This window comes from Perca flavescens, chromosome 19 (genome assembly GCF_004354835.1).
Source record: "Perca flavescens isolate YP-PL-M2 chromosome 19, PFLA_1.0, whole genome shotgun sequence".
Taxonomy (NCBI): Eukaryota; Metazoa; Chordata; class Actinopteri; order Perciformes; family Percidae; genus Perca; species Perca flavescens.
The window spans coordinates 8451130-8471843 of record NC_041349.1 but is presented as its reverse complement, the minus strand read 5'-3'; the positions used below and the strand labels follow the sequence as shown (position 1 = coordinate 8471843).

Sequence of the window (20714 nt, the reverse complement as noted above, 5' to 3'; positions counted from 1 at the left end):
TCACTACCTAATCAGCACAATTATGACCTATCCTTACATGCAATCTCATACAGTCCATACTGTACCTACTGTAAGTATTCACATGGTTCACAGATTTTATTGTATTATGACATAATTTAATGTGACTTTTTTGACACTGATCAACAGAAACGACCCTTTAATCTCAAAGTGACATGTCATGTCATTTCAATTCAATTTTATTTATAGTATCAAAACATAACAAGAGTTATCTCGAGACACTTTATAGATAGAGTAGGTCTAGACCGCACTCTATAATTTCCAAGTCCCCAACAATTACAGTAATTCCCTCAAGAGCAAGCATTAGCAGTGGCTATTGCGACAGTGGCGAGGAAAAACCTCGGACAGACCCAGGCTCTTGGTAGGCGATGTCTGACGGGGCCGGTTGGGGCCGGTTGGGGGTGTGATGAACAGTGGCAATAATAATCATAATAAAAATAATGGAACAGTGACTTCAAAGGTAGTCGTAATTCATGTTATAGCAGGGCACATCGTGTCACACTGAGTAGTGCACACTTAACACTTAACAGATAGAATAGGTCTAGACCACACCCTATAATTGACAGAGACCCAACAATTAGTCTCCAGTATGGGTCAAGCTCGAAAAAACACTGGATGTTACACTACCTAAATGCAACTCAATGATTCAATGATGGGGGATCCCTCTCGTAAGCAAAATGACCAAAATACATCCTCCTTGTTAACTTGCCATTCCCCCTCTCCATCCCATAGTGTCATAGAGAGGGCAGGGGCTGCTTAGTTTAATATATGTTAATCTAGTCTGCCTGACTCATTGATCCTTTATCTGACTGAATATTGTGCAAGTAAATGCTAACTTCTTTCAAACTCGCTTAACTTCGGTGAACTTTGACCACAGATTTGCGCCTTGACCAATAACAAGCCGTCTTGACAGTGCCGACCTTTGAGGAAGCACCTCCAGATTTGTTGTATTTAAGTCTCAGGTCTAAATCTAGATAACCCTGATAATATCCACAACAAAAAACTATGAGGTATGTATATTCTGGACTGGTACTTTCTTTTTGTGTTTTTGCTTATGTGGTTGTTACAAAAAGAATACACTGAAAAGGTATTCTTATTCCTATCATAATGGCATTGAAGTGTGTTGAGTATGATATAAATGTTTCAGGGATTAAAATAAAATGAAAGCCCAACAATAATGAACACAAAAAATAAATAGACTTACGTTTTGAGGTGTTCTTCAATGGCCTTTCGTTCGTACACATTTCCGTTTTTTGTTCTCACTGGTTCAACAAACATCTTGTTGGTGAGTGGACAGATTAGATATTGGGGTGTAAGCTGTTTCCCAGGATCCACCAATTTCTTTTAAATAGGAAGTAAAGACAGTAAGTGTACCAGTGATACAAAGAAAATGATATGCAAGTTGCATTGTAACCCTAACTTTTTTTCATAGGTGGTTTATAACCTCTTCTCCTAAGACCATCAATTATCTGACAGGAAACAAAACCAGTGCAGAGCTTTGACTATACACCCAATGATTACCAAACCATCACTAACAAGTCTTTGATGCTTCAACAGAACATTGCCTCTTAATTACCTTTTATTAAAATATTCACTATTGGAGCAACTCTGTCTCCTAAGAAATGATGTTCCTACACAACTTAACTGCTTTCTCAAATAAGTTTTAAGAGAAAAGTATTTTCTCCCAGATTACACTAATTCGTACCAGCGACAGGCGCACATTGTTAAATGATTGCAGTTTTAAACATGTGAATTGAAACAAAACTACATTGTCAGGGGCGCCTGGTTGTTCACCGGGTAGAGCATGTACCATGAAGGCTGAGTCCCAATTGCAGTGGCTCGTGTGAAACCAAAGATGAAAAGTCCACATTGAGTTTTGGTTTCACACGGGACACCACTTGCTGTCTCCTGGGTGAAAGTTCTGCTTTTGTTTGAACCATGTCTTGAACTTTGATTAGATTGATTGGATTTGATCAGAAACAAATTTTGATATGTCCAAAATCAGGGGACAAAATAACGCAATTAAGAATGCAGCTGGACTGTATAGGAATGTCATTTTTAGGAGCTGTCGCCCTTTTTGACACTTTGATCATTTACCTTCTCCATATCATCCCGTGATTGCGAGGCACTTTCCTCTGTATGTCTTTTCGCCTCCTTTTCATACGTCTCACGGCTGGTCATGAATTCCTCAGCCAGAATGCTTGAAGGAAAAAGACACGTTATTAAATAAAATGCTTCACTGCCACTGAATCGTAAGATACTTGCGTGGTTTAATGCAATTTTAAACACAATTACACGTATATATTCAAATACAGTAACTTATAGTATATTTCTTATTCACTAGTTTTGTCTTTCTACCTAATTACAGGATTTAATCTTTATCTTATTTTTAATTGATCATATAGTAACATACACTAACCTAAAGGATTATTAGGAACACCTGTTAAATTTCACATTAATGAAATTATCTAATCAACCAATCACATGGCAACTGCTTCAATGCATTTAGGGGTGTGGTCCAGGTCTAGACAATTTCCTGATCTCCAAACTGAACGTCAGAATGGGAAAGAAAGGTGATCTAAGCAACTTTGAGCGTGGCATGGTTGTTGGTGCCTGACGGGCTTGGTCTGAGTATTTCCCAATCTGCTCAATTACTGGGATTTTCACACACAACCATTTCTAGGGTTTACAAATAATAGTCTGAAAAAGGAAAAACATCCAGTATGCTGCAGGCCTGGGTGGCAAAAATGCCTTGTTGACGCTAGAGGTCAGAAGAGAAGGGGCTGACTGATTCAAGCTGATAGAAGATCAACTTTGACTCAAATAACCACTTGTTACAACCGAGGTATGCAGCAAAGCATTTGTGAAGCCACAAAAAATGCACAACCTTGAGGCGGATGGGCTACACCAGCAGAAGACCCCACCTAAAAATAGGAAAATGAGGCTACAATTTGCACGAGCTAACCAAAATTGGACAGTTGAAGACTGAAAAATATTGCCAGGTCTGATATGTCTCGATTTCTGTTGAGACATTCAGATGGTAGAGTCAGAATTTGGCGTAAACAGAATGAGAACATGGATCCGTCATGCCTTGTTACCACTGGGCAGGCTGGTGGTGGTGGGGGTGTAATGGTGTGGGGGATCCCTTTCGCCTTCAGAACTGCCTTAATTCTTTGTGTCATTGATTCAACAAGGTGCTGGAAGCATTCTTTAGAAATGTTGGCCCATATTTTTAGGATATGGTCAAACACAGTATTAGTATGGTGTTCTTAATAATCCTTTAGGTGAGTGTACATTCAGTTGTAGCAACTCAACAGTGAGTCTGTGCTATTTACACACACACACACACACACACACACACACACACACACACACACACACACACACACACACACACACACACACACACACATACACACACACACACACCTGTTATACACTCCCATCTGTATTGACACACCTAGCACGGTGGTGTGGACAAGAGTAAATGTGAGGTTCTATTTACACACACGGTTCTGGAATCCCCAACCTTTACCACTGTGAAACTAGAGGCCTGTATGTCTCTTCTTTGGACATGCATACATTATTAAAAGCATACAATTAGCCTATTAAGATCACAAAACATAAACTGAATGAATATTAAGTTAAAGAGAGAGCTTATGAAGCCCTCCAGCCCCACCGCTGATTGTTTTTCTTGCCCACATGAAGTTTGTGATAAAGTTTTCACCAATATAATGTATTTAAAGTAATGTGAAGTGTTACGCTTATTTGTGTATTACTTTGTTCACGTAGGATTTCAGGGTTCAGCTAAAAAACAAAAACAAACACCCAACTAGAAATGGAGACTGCAGTCCTCCACAAAGGCCTCGGATGGTCCCATTTCCCAAGTTGGAAAGTTGTTCTTGCGACTTTGGTGTGTTCACGAGCATTCAAGTCATACATGTTGTTGTTCAGATTGTTTAAACAACACGTTGATAGCAGTTTCCATTATTTGAGTGACAACGAAGAGCATTGAAATGTGATCGATAATCATTTTTCAATCATTTAACACCATGTGAAGGCAGCACAAACGCCCTATGTGGCAATGTTAACAAAAGTAAAAAATGATTTATGTATTTGCCCTGTGATTCAGCTCTGCCCCAAAATATAATGGGTTCTTCCAAGGCCAATGTTTCACCCTTCCACCTAGTTTCATGAAATTCAGGTAAGTAGTTTTTCTGCAGTCCTGCTGACAGACAGACAAAGCAACCAACCAATAAACAAACGGACAAACCAAGCCGAAAAACATAACCTCCTTGGTGGAAGTAGCAAACAATGTAAGATGGGGTTTGATGCTGTGAATAGGTTGGTAGAGCAGATTAATAAATAAAAACAAATGCCAACTCAGTTCTTGGAATATGATTAAAACTAACATAGGGGCATGTACAGTATTGGTGTATTATGAGTGTGTGGGGTCTTGAATCTAACCTGTCCAGTGGATCGTCAGGCTCAGGGATGATGAGCAGTCCATATACAGCATTGAGGATATCTCTCATGGTGATTTGGGCATTGTAGTTCCGGTCAAATATGTTGTGGCAGATACGCCCAACACTGTTGATATTACAGTGGTACACCTTTGTTCATGTTAAGAAAATGACAATGCATTTAAAGAACATACATTTTCTACAATTATTTCAATTCAGGCAATTTTATTTGTCTATGAAGCAATGCTTTGCCATTGTTTAGACTACTGAAGCTGTTGGCTTATTTGGCAGGATACACGTGTGACAAAGCGAACAAGTGGAGGCTTCACTGGGTAGTCGGGACCAAACTGGCAGAACAACTCAAAGGCTCCTTTCTCATAAGCTGTGTCAGGAGGTCCATCCATTAGAATCTTCCAGAATGCTGAAAAGTTTGAGATTGCAAAATTGACATGTTGCCCTTTATCCAATATTGCTCTAAACGAATTGACTGTTGACATATGAGAAGAGGCTGTACACATTATGCTGAACATGATAAGTGTATTAAAAAAGATTTGAATGCATTATATGGGAAAAAGGATGGAAACAAGTACTTGCAAAGCAGTAGTTATTTTTACCTCAAGTTGTTTACTGGACTCACTAGTGCAAAAGCTCATGGGCACTTTTCACTTTACACAATGAACCTATCAGGTGTGGATGAACCTTTAGCTGGATTGTTCTCAAACTGCAGAATACATGGACAGTGTTGGAACTTCTATTCCCAAAGAAGGAATCAACTGACCTGGGCAGGCTTAAATGGTACAAATGGTCACTCATTTTTCTAAAGCTAAAAGTTCCTCAGCTACACACTTAGGAGTTGTAAAGTGTGCACTTTGGTTTAACACAGCTCACTTTGTTATATGCTTTTATTGTTGGTTTGGTGAGAGATGCAACAGCTGTCAGAATCTGATCTGTGATTTGATGATTGATAAGCAGTGTTGGGGTATTTACTCAAAAAAACCTGCTTAAAACTCAATATTTATAATAAAATCCTTGCCACTTACTGAAGTCAGATTCTGATGGGAGGATAGTAAAGTAGGGGTGTGGGTCACAATGCAGGCTCCTCAGCTCCTCCAGGATACGTTTGTCCTTTTCCATCAATTTCCCAATTTTGGCATCCCGCATCTTCTTTTTCAGAGCACTAGTGTGAAAGATTAGATTTTTTGTGGTCCTCTGTCAAAGATTTTCAATGAATAACTCTCATTTGGTTTCTGGCATTGTTCTTCCATAACTATTTTATTGTACTCAATAGATATTTTGAATATGTACCCAATAATTACAAAATAATAACTTTATTCCAAATTCATTGGGTTGCAATGTATAATATGCAAGACAGACATGTTTCTCAAGGTGTGGCTTGAATCATAAGTTAACCTGGCTACAATAAGGCTGCCATAATGCTTTCATGGCTAAATAAATAAGGTTTTGGCCAGTGTTTTCCACCTTTTATGATCAACATTCTTCAAGTCAAGTCAACTTTATTGTCAATTCTGCAATATGTGCCAGACATACAGAGCAATTGAAAATACATTTATCTCCGACCCATTGTGTAATAAGAACACGTACATCAAGTATAATATAAAAGATAAGTAATATGTACAAATAAGATAAAGAAAGATAAGTAATACATACAACTTTCCTGGATCTGTAAAACTGCAATAGAGCAGCTTTTCAGGTGTAAGTGTCTGAAGCTTTATGACTGGGTTTGAGGCAGAGTGTCAAAATAATCAACTACTGACCCTAAATTCAAGAAAATAACAGTTAAATGAAAAATCAAAAGGTTCCTTTCTTAAAAAATTATAAATGAACATTGTAAATGCTATTTTTTTGGAGGTTGACGAAAAGAACAGAAAAACAAAGGATTACATTTTCTTACAGTGAAATCTATGAACACTGAACAATTCTACAAATTTCAAAGCAGTATCTTCCTTATTAGTTAATGCTTGATTTCAATGTTTATTTGTTTACATGTCTGTTCCATGTGACCACTTAAAAAAGTGGGCCTGACATGATTGCTGATAAGGAAGCCAAACTATACAAGAACGTTCTGTTGCTTACCTCTCTGTTACTGTCACTTTACTGCTCATCTGACTTGGTAAGACGGTCTCTGGAAATTCATCATACCCATGAGTAGCAGAGATGGTTGTTAAAAAACTCTGAAAAATACAAAGTGGGAAATTAACAAGCACATCATTACAATGTTCGAAAGTCATTACTGCGATGGTGTTTAATTCTCAGAGCACTCCATTGATGCACTCACTGTAGTGATGGAAGATGGGTCAGCTTTGTTCTTGGGTTTCCTCAACTCCAAAGAGAGAACAGTCTCGATCTCAAAAAGCTTCAGACCATCTTTGCTTGTCTCTGGTTTGAAACAGCAACCCCCTGAAAGCAATATAGATTTAAAAAAAAAGTTAATTTACCACTAGTCTGGCACATAGGCGTCGCCACGTAATTTTTTTAATGTTTTGACTGTAGCCCCGAATGTAATTTTAAATGTAGGCAACACAAAGTGCAGGTGCACAACAATAATGATTTTGTTACCGTGACATGACGTCTACACACGGAGCTCTAAAGCAGACCAGAGTGTCACTTTGTGTCCACTCTCTCCGTAAAAATAGAGATGAGCAGCTTGGCTACTGTGGTCTGTGCAGCTTCAGGTAATCATAATGGAAAGGAGACACTGTGTCCGCGCTCCATGTATTTCTATTTCCACCTCCGATGTAGAGCAGCGTACAGCCGTTCCCCTAAACTTTGTCTCATCCAGAGACCAGCATCTCAAACAGGGCTCTGTGTGAGATGTGCATTTGACTTCTGAGAAGACTTACTACTAGACAGCTAGATATTAAGATAAGTACTTATTTTATTAGGCTTCTATGCCCCCTGTCATTGGATCTGCTGCCTTATGGTTAAATTGACTGTGTATTTTCCGCTGATTTTGCTCATTCTGCTCATTCTGCTGCCTTTTGCTGTTTGCTACTTGGTTTTGCTGCTTTTGTTGCTTGCCTCTTGTCTTTGCTGCTTTTACTATGGGTTCTGCTATTCTTTCTACTTCTGCTGTGTGTTTTGTGGATTTGCTGTGTTTTTTTGCCAGAATTTTGTGGTCTTACTTAAAATGACTGAAACCGTTATAATAAAACTAGCTTAATTTGAAGTGTGGAGTGGTGCTTAATGACTGTTCAATTTTTTTGTTGAGTGATTAGCTGGGTTGGGGCCTCCCTACCTGTAGCCAACACCAATCACCTCCTTGTATTTAATTATTTGTGTGAAGCGGCAGTTTCATCGGACGAAGACTCGAAGGACAAAGACAAAGGAGTCTACGCAGAAGTCTTCGTGGGAGGCTAAGTGGAAAATTAAGTGGAAAATTAAGTGGGCTTGATATCTTCTTGATATCTAATATCTTACTTGCACTGCTAAGTGTCTTTATCTGTAAATGTGCTGCTTCTCCATTTCTGTCCATGTATCCTATCAGAGATACTGAAAACCTTGCATAGGTTCGCAACATTTCCGCAACCCAACCTCTCTTACCTATCCCACCCGTTTCACACAACTCTCCAGTCTATTGCTCCTGACCTTCTTCCTTTCCTCACCCATCTCATTAACATCTTCTTGTCAACTGGTTGTTTCCCCGACACCCTCAAAGAGACAAGAGTGACCCCACTACTCAAAAACTCAACACTGGACTCGTCTGAGGTAAATAACTACAGACCCGTCTCCCTTCTTCCATTTCTATTCAAAACTCTTGAGCGTGCCATTTATAATCAACTCTCTACTTATCTCCACCAGAACAACCTTCCTGATCCCCACCAGTCTGGCTTCAAGGCTGGCCACTCACCAGAACCTGCCCCTCCTTGCTGTCACTGATCTGAAACTCAACCTTGACAAGACTGAGCTCTTTTTCCTTCCAGGAAAGGGCTTTCCTACCCAAGACCTGACTATAACAATTGACAACTCTGTGGTAGTCCCTAACCAAACATGGTTGTGACACTTAACAATGTTAATGTTGGTGCCATCTAACTAACCTCTACAAACTGGGCAGCTGAAATGAACATACTCTGCTATTAACAAGCTTGGCAGGCCAATCGCCATTTTGTATTGCATTAACTTTATTTTAATGGAGCCGGGCTAAGCCCCAGCTTTAGCTTGTTTAATCCAATCACAATTGTCTTGGGCCACGCAGAATAAGTGACGATGCAAAATAGATAGATGAGATAGCGGAAGGAGAGGGATAAAATCTGACATCGTTTTTATTGCAAGCAATGTACATTCAGTGACAATTAAGTAATTTAGGACTAAAGTATTATTTAAACCCTTTAAAGCACAATGTGAAACCATTGCCTCCACTAACTTAACAAGTCAAAGGCAAATATTTCATCAACTGATTAAATTGATTAATAAAATGGAAATAAATATGATTTGGTCATTTTTAGCCCATATAGTGCTGGTCTACTACAGCTTCTGAGAATATGCACACAGTATGGTGCTGATTTTGAAATAAAATACAATGCTAAAAAGAACAAGATCATGATTTTCAGAAGTAGAGAAGACAGACAGTCAACCTTACCTGACTTCCATCTGTCTGGCACTGTCCTTAGGGTGTGCAGTGAGTATTTGGGTCATTTTATTACAAATGACCTGTCTGATGATAAGGATATCTATAGGCAGCGTCGGAAGTTGTATGCTCAAGCGAACATGCTGTTTCGTAAGTTCAGCATGTGCTCTGTACCTGTGAAGATCTCACTCTTTAAAGCGTATTGTACACCTTTGAATTCTGCCTACCTGTGGTGTCATTACAAGCAAGGCAGTATTATAAAACTCATAATGGCTTATAATGACAGTATGAGGCTGCTGCTGAGAGCTCCAACAAGCTCCACTGCAAGCCATATGTTTGTCAGTGTCGGGGTACCTACCTGCTCTGCTGTTTTACGTAACCTGATGTATAGATTTATTTGTAGGGTGTCTGAGTCAGAAAATGACTTAATTGCTGTTTTTGCTAACCCTGTACGCAGTACTGTCAGATTTTCTTCCAGACTGTGGAACCATTGGTCAACATGTCTGTATGTTAGATATTGAACATTGTGGAAGGCTTTGTATCTATGTATTCTTATGTTTTACCCTGTGTGTTTTTTTTATTGTGATATGAATCCCCATGGGTCTGAAATAAAGCTTATATTATATATTAATTTAAGTTTGATAGTACACAGTGTATACGTACCAGCATTCTCTTTGAATTTCGGACTGTCCGGTAGCAATGTACCAACCAGCTCAGAATGCAACGATTCAAACCAAAAACTTGGTGTCCTGCAACACTTTGAAACTTTTCTTTGGAACTTTTGCCCAACAATGCCAAAAATAAAGTTTCTACCACAGCTTTAACAGACAGCAACGTTTCTAGGAAATTATCTAATAAGCTTTTAATTAGACCCAGGTTCCATAATCATACTTTGCTGTAACAATGCTAAGGCATACCAAGGCTTGATATGTACCAACTGCTGCTTTCATGCTGTACCTGTTGCATTGCTGATTCCACAGAGAATATTGTTCTCCACTTTTCCAAGAAGAATTGAATCCACAATGATGTTGGATTTTATCAGGTTGGCAGCAACAACATCGGGCTTGTTTAAAGACCTACGCACAAAGAATAATTCTCAATCTTTTTTCATATTAAAAAGCAACATGACAAACTAAGTGACACACACAGATTTTAACATGAAGCTAAACCTAATTCTAAGCTTGACCTTAAAACCAAGTATTAACTTTCAAACAGTTCTTTAAAATAGTTTGTCTGGACAAAATATCCCCACAATGCAGAAATGTCCTCACTATGATGGATTTTTAAATGAAGAGCTGATTGAGACAGAATATTTACATTGACCGATGCCTCGTGTTAGCAAAGGTATCATTGGAAACTAGCATAGAGAAAGAATTACCCAACATCATTTCCATCGGTGAGGCAAAGAATCCGAAATTTACAGTCTAGAAACTTCTTTGCTTTGTCCAACTCAAGAATTCCATGTTGCAGGGCATCGTACAGCTTAGTTTGTCCGTTCGCCTCAAGGGTGCGCACTTGTTCCTGGAAAAGTAAAAAAAATAACGGTTTATTTATTTATTATTTAGGTTTCACAACATATTGTTACATGGCACAGGAGCCCATGTTCTATGACACACAAAGAAAGAACCGATCACAACCTTCAGTACAGCACGTACAGTACATAAATGAACAAGGATCTGATATAATAAATGTTGATCAGGGTTTTGCAATGTGCAATGTATTGAATTTACCTTGAACTTCTCAAGTGATTCCGTAAATGTGTGGAGAGTTTCCACTGTAGAGTCAAACTTCACAAGGCCAATGATATGATGAAAGTCATAAGCCATGGTCCGTGTTGCAAAGTTGTCAAAAAGCTCTTTAACAGCATGGATTTTCTGTATGTCCACACTTCCATAGCAATTCTCTTCCATGGATGAACTTGTATCTACCATGACCTGATGAAATTAAAGTCAAGAAGGGATACAAAAATGTGTGTTAGTTTCTCATACAAGAATGAAGCACAACTTGAATATATACTTCATAGGGATCCTGAAAGAGCACTATCTGACAAAAAACGATTGGATGGTGTCTCTCTTCCAGCATCTGTTAAGTCTAGTTAATGTTATCAGCTTAGAACTAGAGGTCTTTGACCACAGTTGAAAGCTGCAGGACTTCTGACTTTTTACATTTGCTGATGCATGATGTAAGCAGACTAACCTACAGAGCTCCTGTTCAATATCTGATTGCACTCAGTACATCAGTGTGACATTTAGAAATGAGAGTGGACCACAATGACATGTCTTTGTATAGTTGTTTCACTCAGTGCACTGCGTAGCACACACTGAGCCAGATTTGTTTGGGTGTATTTGCTGTTTAGTGGAGAATGGATATTACCAGTATAGCCTCTTTTGGAGTCCTGGTTGTGGCAAATGAAGAGTCATCCCTATGGTCACCAGTTCTGTACAAAAATTAAGAATTTCATCAAAAATGTACACTGAAAATATTACACTAATATGCATTGAAAACAAATGAGATGGCGTTAGTTGTGGCATTCTTCTGACTGGTATTCTTAACAAATGACTCCTACTGTACATTTCTATTATATCTCTATGTCCTTAAAGGCACACTATGCAAGATTTGTACCTTAATATAACAGCTTCAAAGTAATTTCAATGGTAAACAAACTAGTAGGGTGAATCTTGCCGATAGCAAAGCAGGGGGGTATGCCGCTGGCCAAACCAGAAATGCAGGTTTGGGAGTTGGAGCCCCACCAAAATCTTGCGAGAATCACAAATTGCCCCTATCTGTTCTGCGAACATCCGTTACGGATCGGTGACCAACACCAGATATCTATTTTGAGTGTCTTTCATTGTGCGCACAACATCCCAGACAACATAGCGAGACCGCAGGGCTCTCCATGGATTGTTGTCGGGTGTAGGAGGTGGCACAGACGGAGGAGGGAGAGGAATAGCGGGGCGGCAGGTCCGGTGTTATGCTAAGGCTAGCATTGCACACAAGCCATCTCCACCACTTTAACTGGTAATATGCGAATAGGAAAAAAAAGTTGGTTAGTTCGTCATTTTGCACCTTGGTCAGTGAGGGACCGGTGTCTAGCGATCCGTGATTTACAAAGGGGTTGTTCAGTTATTTTGATGCTGAGCTTCAACAGTATCCATACTGTCCACTACCACAAACAAGTCCTGGCTTTAAAAAAAAGTTCCTATCCTAACAAGCACAAAATGGAAATATGTTGTTAGAATTGGAATGTTGTTGGTTTTATTCATGGATATATTTTAAGACTGTTTTATTTTCTTTAACCATAAGCAAAGAAAGTGTGTGAAGCAACGGAAATGGGGAGGCGGAAGAGGTCCAGCCAAATAAATAAGATATGAACGCATCTTACGTAGCCTAGCGGAGAAGTAAACGATGCTGTGCAGAGAAATAGATGGCAACTATGATTTAAAAACGGGAATAAAACAAATTTCATTTTCACTTTTACCGGAGGCTGTATTACCGAGGGTCAGCGGCGCTGCGCCCGGGCTCTGGCGCACCGGAGCCGGCTTGGAAGCCGATGAAGGATCGGTGGTGCCCCATATTTATAGTATCTATGCCATGGCAACCAAACTTCACTGGTGAGACAAATGTGACGGTCAGGAAGACGTTTTGCCAGGGGGAAAAACTGATCAGAAAATAACAAAAATGTAACGGAACATTGTAGAAATGTAGTGGAGTAGAAAGTATAGGTAATTGCTGCAAAATATAACAAAGTAAAAGTCAAAAGTATGCACTATTGATTCTACTTAAGTAAAGTACAGCTACGTGAAAAATGTACTTAAGCACAGTAACAAAGTATTTGTACTTCGTTACATTCCACCACTGGACAGGACTGAGGACTCCAGTAAGAGCATAGGAGGGGGCTGTGTATGTACGTGCATGAGAACTGGTGTAATAACAGGACAATTATAGATAAACACTGTTCCCCAGACCTTGAGGTTATGCCAACCTTTTTTTCTACCGAGAGAGCTAACAGTAGTGATCACCGCGGCTGTGTATATTCCACCCAACGCCAATGCAAACACGGTGCTCTCTCTTTCCTGCTCAACACCATAAACAAACAGCAATGGGCCCACCCCGACAATGTTCACATAATCGCAGGAGACTTTAATAAGGCCAACTACAACTTTATCAACATGTCAAGTAAACTTGCTTGCATTCTATGTTACTTTCTCTTTGTATGTCAGTTTTTATAAAGTTGTTGATTCATCCATAGTTGATAATAAGACCAGTCCTACAGGGGGGGGGGGGAATCAGGCTGTGAGTGAAGAGATGGCTCTGCTTGAGTGGTATTTACGGCAGTAATGTTAAATAAAAATACTCCACAGCGACTGTAGGGGTAGCTGTTTGACAAAAAACAAAAACTGCATAGTATGCCTTTAAGTTTTTAAGTAAATTTATGACTTGTTGAGATTTTTACTGGACTAATAGATGTGTTTCCAATAAGAAGAAAAATGAGAACAAAGTTATATCTTGTTCTTATCTAGTTTGAAAAAATAAAAATATAATAAGTACTTACATTGTTGCTAATACATTCACATCCATAGTTGTTGTTTTGCCAACCAGACAATCATGCACTTTGATCATTGTAGGCTCCAACTTATTTTTTGTCAAATAGACACCAAGGTTGTCTGCCAAAAACAAAAGTACAGCAAGTCATAACATTACTAGCACAAAAGAATAAGCAAAATGTGAGACATGGGGAATTCTGTAGTTCTTCACATAAAAGAAGCCAGGAATAATTAAAGTAATACAGAAGTATTAAGTTCAACAATTGCAGAGTGTTTTTTTATGGTCAAGTATCGCCCCCCCCCCAAGACGACTGTGATTGGTATAAAGAAAGGTGAACAATACAGACCGTACTGCAATGTGGAGATAGGTCTGGCAATGCAAGACTTCAATAAAAATGAACCAGGTTAGAACAATGTTTGTTTCTATATTAAAATGGTATCTACATTTTTGTTTTAGTTTGGTACCCAGGAATATAATCTTCTGACCTCTTTGAATTTAATTGTGATTGGGGCCTTAGGTTAGGCAATTAGGTTCATGTTGCAGTTACATCCATGACTCATTTTAAGCCAAGCTTGATCTTTTCCCTAACCAAGTTTTTTGTTACCGAATTCTAACCATATAGTTTTGTTCCTTAACGATAACCATGCAATTCTGTTGCTCAAATCTAACTAGTTCTGTTTCACAATGCTAAATAGAACGGTCTTATATGTCATTTTTAGAGTCATTATAATATATCTATTCTGTTATTTAGGTAAAAGGGGTGTTGGACATATTTGGTCAGGAGCACTGATTGAAGCTGCCTCTAACCAAAGCAGAACTGCTAGTACCTACGATGCAGCTGCCTCTAACAGCCTCTGGATGCTGATTTTTTACTCAGCCAAATGTCATATATTTATTGAATCATCAAATTTATGAAGTTAGGCATTCAGATTTGTGCAGTACCTTTACTCAGGTAAACCAGTCGTACATCATCCAAACCCAGTTCCTTCAGAAGCAGTGGTGGAGTGACATTAAGTTGAGGAAAAGTTTTCAATTCCTCTGCCATGTCTCCAAATGTCTTCTCAGTATGTATGTGAAAGCTGTAATTTAATCAATTGGGTTACTGTCAGAACTGTATTAACACACAAGGTGAGATGGAAAACAATACTGTTTTAAGAAAGTTTGTGAAGTAGTGCACTATTGTATCTAAATATCCGGTAAGGACTTAGGCGGCCGACAGGGCAAACGCCCTGCAACTTAACCCATTTAGGCCTAAAACGCCTGCTAAAAAAGGACTTTTTTGCCTAAGTACTTTTCTGTAACCCCCTCCCAAAACCTAAGGGTTTCCAGAAATATTTGTCAAAATTTGTCAAAGCCTACTAAAATCTTAATTTCTCAGGCTTTATAGCAGATAAAAACATGGAATAAAAAGCATTTGAAAGCTTAATTCTTTGGCTTTCAACTTGACCGACTTGCTTGGCCATAATCTTCAAATGCATTTTAAAAAAAAATCTATAAAAAAAAATATCAAGAATATTTTGAAAATCCGTACAGATCCATTTTTATTTCATTATTTCATACTTTTGAGGTACCAAAGTGACAAGCGAACATCACTGATACAAAGTTATAGAAAAAAAAAAAAAAAAAAAAAACAGAGGGTTACTTCTCCTTTACATAACAATTACATATTAATTTATGTTAATTTTGTTTCTTGTATTATTTGGATCGGACTTTGGATAAAAGTGTCTAAGAAATCATAACAAAATCCCTATGCATCTCTGCCACTCACCCCAAGAATATGTCAGCCAATCACAGTACATATACAGTAATTGGCCATGTGCCTTGAAAAAGACGACACCGCTCAAAATGACGCAGATGTGTGATCAGGTCTTAAAGGTAAACACACACAGATGTGTGATCAGGTCTTAAAGGTAAACACACACAGATGTGTGATCAGGTCTTAAAGGTAAACACACACAGATGTGTGATCAGGTCTTAAAGGTAAACACACACAGATGCGTGATCAGGTCTGAATGGGTTAAGAAAACACCTGCAAATACACACAACACAACCAAATACACAAACGCGCTGCAAATAAAGAAATGATGCAAAAAGTGAAGCACACAAATCCCGAAAACAAATGCAACAAAAAAAAGCTGCATCCAGATTACACAATGTCAGTTCTCCAGGCCACTAGAGGGAGCAGCTAAGTGCAACAGCTTGATTTTCCACCCCATGGGGAAAGAGCACTCTGCCTTTTTATTTGAGTCGGGTATGGCTGCATAGTAAAAAGAGAACTCTCGTCTCATGCCCTCCCGTCCATAGACTGTATATTAAATTCATATAATTATTATGATTATTATTAATAACATAATATATTAGTAATATACAGTCTATGCTCCCGGCTGGTGCCGTCCCCGAGCTTCGACTTTTGATGTTTTTGAACTAAACAGTACGGCAATCATGCTAATGAATACAAAAACTATTTCAGCAGATGTCTTAGTTACAACACGATGGAGCAAGCAAAGCAGTTTTGTGTTTATGTGCAGGCTGGATTTATTCAGTTTGATGAATCCCACGGTAAATTGGCTGGTTTACTAAACAGGGAGGGATTATAGTCTGTTTTTTGTATTTCAAGAGTGAATTGCTCAACAATATGAATACAGATTGATCACTTATTTTGCTGTATAATCAAAATATTACACTTGAGGAGGCCTACACTTCAGTGATGCACCTGGAAATTAAACCCTCTCATGTAATATGGCTTAGACAAATGTCAACGTTAAACGCTGATGCAGTTTTAAATGTTTTATTACCATGAGTTTACAGACGTCTCTGCTGATTGAGTATCACCTGTGACCTGAACAGAGACACACCCACCAAATGAGAGAAAACCTATGTCAAACATAGACTCTCTCTCTCTCCCTCCCTCCCTATCTCTCGCTCTCTCTCTCTCAAAATCAAGCTGTTGCACTTAGCTGCTCCCTCTAGAGGCCTGGAGAACTTCCGTTGTGTAATCTGGATGCAGCGTTTTTTTGCTGAATTTGTTTTCGGGGTTTGTGTGCTTTTCTTTTTGCATAATTTCTTTATTTGCAGCGCGTTTATGCATTTGCTTGTGGTGTGTTTATCTGCAGCGCGTTTATGTATTTGCTTGTGGTGTGTGTATTTGCAGCGCGTTTGCTGAATGCTGCGCATGTGTTGTCAAATTAATGAAATTGTTTTCTTAATTTGCTTCTATTTTGTCTATTTGCATGTGTTTTCTTAAGTTGCAGGGCATTTTTCCCTTTCGGCCAACCTAGTATAGGCTTACTACATTGCCCACACTAAGAACCAATCAAAATCAGTAAAACAAATTAAATATTGATCAATTTGGACAACTTACTGGAAACATCATTACCTATATTTTAATTTTATTGTTTAGGTCTGTGTACTAAATGTTGAATGTTCATGCCAATTGTTTGTTCACAAATGTGCATTTTCTAATTGTCTCAGTTTTCATTAATATGAAATTCGACAATACATACTTCTGACCAGTCACACAGTCATGAGATATCCAGAGAGGATATGTTTTAATTGACGGATGAACGCTGAGCAAAATCCTCTCAATGTTAGTGGCTCTGGTGAGGGACGTTTCTCTCAAAACCACTTCAGAGCAGTTTGGAATCTTCTCGCCATCTTCAAGAAATAGAGAAAGTCAAAATAGTATACCCGTCATTACGCATAATCAGCCGTTAACCAACAACATAGGGGAAAAGAAAAAATATTTCATATTTGAATGACGTGACAATCAGGTCAACCTCATCAAAAGACCAAAGACATTTCTTCTTAGGCCTTTAGATTCCCATAGGAACATAGGCCATCGACGAAGCTCTTCCATCCTTTTGTCTCAAAGACATTTACACCCAGCAATTAAATAAATCCCAAATCCAGTGTTCAACAAAAAACTCTGTGGCACATACATCTGGAACAATTAGTTAAAAGCCAGCCCAAGGCTATATCGGTGTAAGTATTTCTTAATTACTGGGAATTTACTGTTTCATGGTTTGTACCCAAATTAAGCAAACATTCACAGCAGCTTGAAAACAGGAACTTGTTTGTTTTTTTCTCTAATACAAAAGGAGACCCTGAATATTAGTTTGAATAATGCATTCAATAGCGCTCAAAACAATTTAGCCTCAAGTGGCAATCCCAGGGTTCAAACCCTTTTTCGGGGCTAAGGCTTGGGTGTGGCATGGTAGCTCCATACTGCCCCCTAATTAGTTTAAGCCTTAGACTGTATTGTTGATGCCCCCTATATACTCAAAAATTTGGCGCACACATCAAAACCTATGAGCATTGCGAGACTGTCCAGGGATTTGGGCCATGCATGTTTAGCAGGCTCCATAGAGCCCCCACAATCTGTAGAACACCTTAATTTGGACAGAGTTGCTCTGCTGTTCATGAAATTTGGGACACACATTGCTCAAACCGTTTCTGACATATCTCCACTTTACTATCAGTAGCCCTACCCAACAGAAATTCAGCAATATTTCATTTTATGTTTATCACATATTTTACCCACATTTTGTCAAACTCCTAGGGGCTTTATCCGTCTCGGTATCCATATTATTTGTCTTGTGTTTTATTGGTATAATCTTCTGACTACTGTGACCTTAAATTCACTGATTCACTGGTTACCAGTTGCTGCACGCATCTGATTCAAGACACTAGTACTTGCATACAGGCCCAGGAATGGATCCAGCCCAGCTTACATCCAGGACATGGTCAATCCCTACACCCCAGCCCGCCCACTGCACTTGGCTGCATCATCCAACCTGCATGCTGCCCCCTCACAGCGAGGGACAACTAATCACTCAACAAAATCCTGACTGTTTGCTGTCATGGCTCCTAAATGGTGGAATTCACTTTTTTTTTATATGTATATAGGGTCTAACCGTGCTCCTCTCCCCCTTTTTTGCAGTACTTATTTTATTCCATGTTGTTATGTTTTTTTACGTATATGTTGGCACTGGAAAAGGAGTTGCTTTAAATCTCATTGTACATGTGTATAGTGACAATAAAAGGCATTCTATTCTATTTTATCACGACAGCCAAATGCACTTATATGTGGCTCTTTGTAGTTTGGCTTATTTAAAGCTAATGTATTTGCACTTACTTCTTGCTGTCCGGAGTTTGTACCTTTAAGGTTGAAAGCACTTAATTGGAAGTTGCTTTGGATAAAAGCGTCAGCCATCTTGTGCGTTTTGCCATAACACAGGAAGCTGTTGTAACTTTACATAGTCCAATCTGCCTGAAACTTTGCATGTAGGGCTGTGCTCGATTCAAGAAATTATTTGTCGACTAACACTCATTCAATTGTATCGACTAATCGATTAGTTGATTTAATCGACAGATCTGTAAATCTGAGTTTCTCCGCAAAGAGTCACGCAAAAGCACCACTTTAATTCTTGTGTTTACCAGAGATGTGCTCGTACGTTTCTTGGAAATAAGTCATTCAGCATGAAAAAAAGCATCAAACATGACTAATGGACTAAAGAAATCTAAGTCGACTAAGACAAAAACGACCGATTAGTCGACTAATCGACTAAGAGGGAGCAGCCCTATTTGCATGCATGATAAGAGTTCCTTGCTGCTTGCAGCTATAAATCACCTTTGTTATGTTATCTTTATCATATTAGGCGTTTAGATGAGCTGGCTTGGCTTCACTTGGCTTACTTGGCGTACTCGACTTTGTTACAGTGAAACTGCATCCAAACATATTAGCAATAAACTTGTTTGAGGAAAATGTTTGAAATGTGTAGGAAGGTTTGCTCATGTAATTTTAAACCATAAGACATTTTACTTTTACCTTTGATTTTTTGAAGTACAACTTCTCTTTCAAAAACACCTGGTATTCCAGGTACATTGACGGGATCACAGAAACGGCTGCCTTCTTCAGACATCAGAGAACATGGTGCGTAGTTCTCGTGGTCTGATGTTTCTTTCTATGAACAAAAGGATAAACAAGGGGCATTAGGCAGTAACCCTCAACTGGAAGTCTATAACACTTCTATATTCCATTCAATTCAGTGTTCATACTTATACCCACAAAAGTAATAAACAATCAGTTGATAACCCACGTAATTGTGAGCTACGAGGAGCAGCTTTTAATGACCCCTATTGATATTTGTTGTTATATGCCCATAGATATTATGACAGGTGTAAAATAGAAAGTAAGGTGACTTAGTTTAAAGAGCGACAAAGTCTGTGTAGGGAGAAGGGATGAGTCAAACATACACAGGACTTTCACACAAGACACCGCTGTTCATGTCACCTAGGAAACCAAAAGTCAGTGTTGTTATATTTCAAGTCACGTACGCAAGTATGTAACTACATCCCATATTTATTTTTACCCAATCTGTGATCTTTTTCTAAACCTAAACATATTGTGCAGGGCTCGACATTAAGTTTTTGAGGCACTTGTCCTTTTAACAAGTATATCTACATTTCACTTGTCCATGCACAAAATTTATATATATAATATATGTATTTAACTCCTAATAAGACTGTAGAGACATGCCTATAGGTAGCAGTATACAGCGCTATGTTTAACTCCTAATAAGACTGTAGAGACATGTCTATAGGTAGCAGTATACAGCACTATGTTTAACTCCTAATAAGACTGTAGAGACATGTCTATAGGTAGCAGTATACAGCACTATGTTTAACTCCTAATAAGACTGTAGAGACATGTCTATAGGTAGCAGTATACAGCACTATGTTTAACTCCTAATAAGACTGTAGAGACATGTCTATAGGTAGCAGTATACAGCACTATGTTTAACTCCTAATAAGACTGTAGAGACATGCCTATAGGTAGCAGTATACAGTGCTATGTGTACGACTTCTTCATTTGGTTACAACAACAACAAAGGTGCTTAAAATTGTAGAAAACCACAATGTTTACTACGTGTGATGCACGACGTAGCCATCTTTGAAAGTGAACTCAGGGTCCTCTGAGTTCAGACGACTTGACGAGTCGTATATACGACCTCGGTTGCGTTCTTTTTGTAACTTCCGGTTTGTAACTCCACAAAACGACTCGTAAATCGACTTCAGTGGACAAAAAGAACGAACGATAACTG

General features: G+C 38.7%; 1 protein-coding gene across 1 annotated transcript in view; it reads right to left on the bottom strand.

The window, feature by feature from the left end:
* Positions 1-20714, bottom strand: part of LOC114573981 (uncharacterized) — a 30955-nt gene that overhangs the window by 1522 nt on the left and 8719 nt on the right. Inside the window, exons 10-24 of the mRNA XM_028606253.1 lie at positions 19439-19574; positions 17115-17265; positions 14554-14690; positions 13619-13730; positions 11440-11503; positions 10797-11000; positions 10445-10587; positions 10024-10142; positions 6778-6899; positions 6576-6673; positions 5522-5658; positions 4778-4902; positions 4486-4631; positions 2116-2218; positions 1223-1359 (exon numbers count right to left, since the gene is read on the bottom strand). Coding sequence (XP_028462054.1) covers positions 1223-1359; positions 2116-2218; positions 4486-4631; positions 4778-4902; positions 5522-5658; positions 6576-6673; positions 6778-6899; positions 10024-10142; positions 10445-10587; positions 10797-11000; positions 11440-11503; positions 13619-13730; positions 14554-14690; positions 17115-17265; positions 19439-19574 — 1934 coding nt within the window. The remainder of the gene's footprint in view (positions 1-1222; positions 1360-2115; positions 2219-4485; positions 4632-4777; positions 4903-5521; positions 5659-6575; positions 6674-6777; positions 6900-10023; positions 10143-10444; positions 10588-10796; positions 11001-11439; positions 11504-13618; positions 13731-14553; positions 14691-17114; positions 17266-19438; positions 19575-20714) is intronic.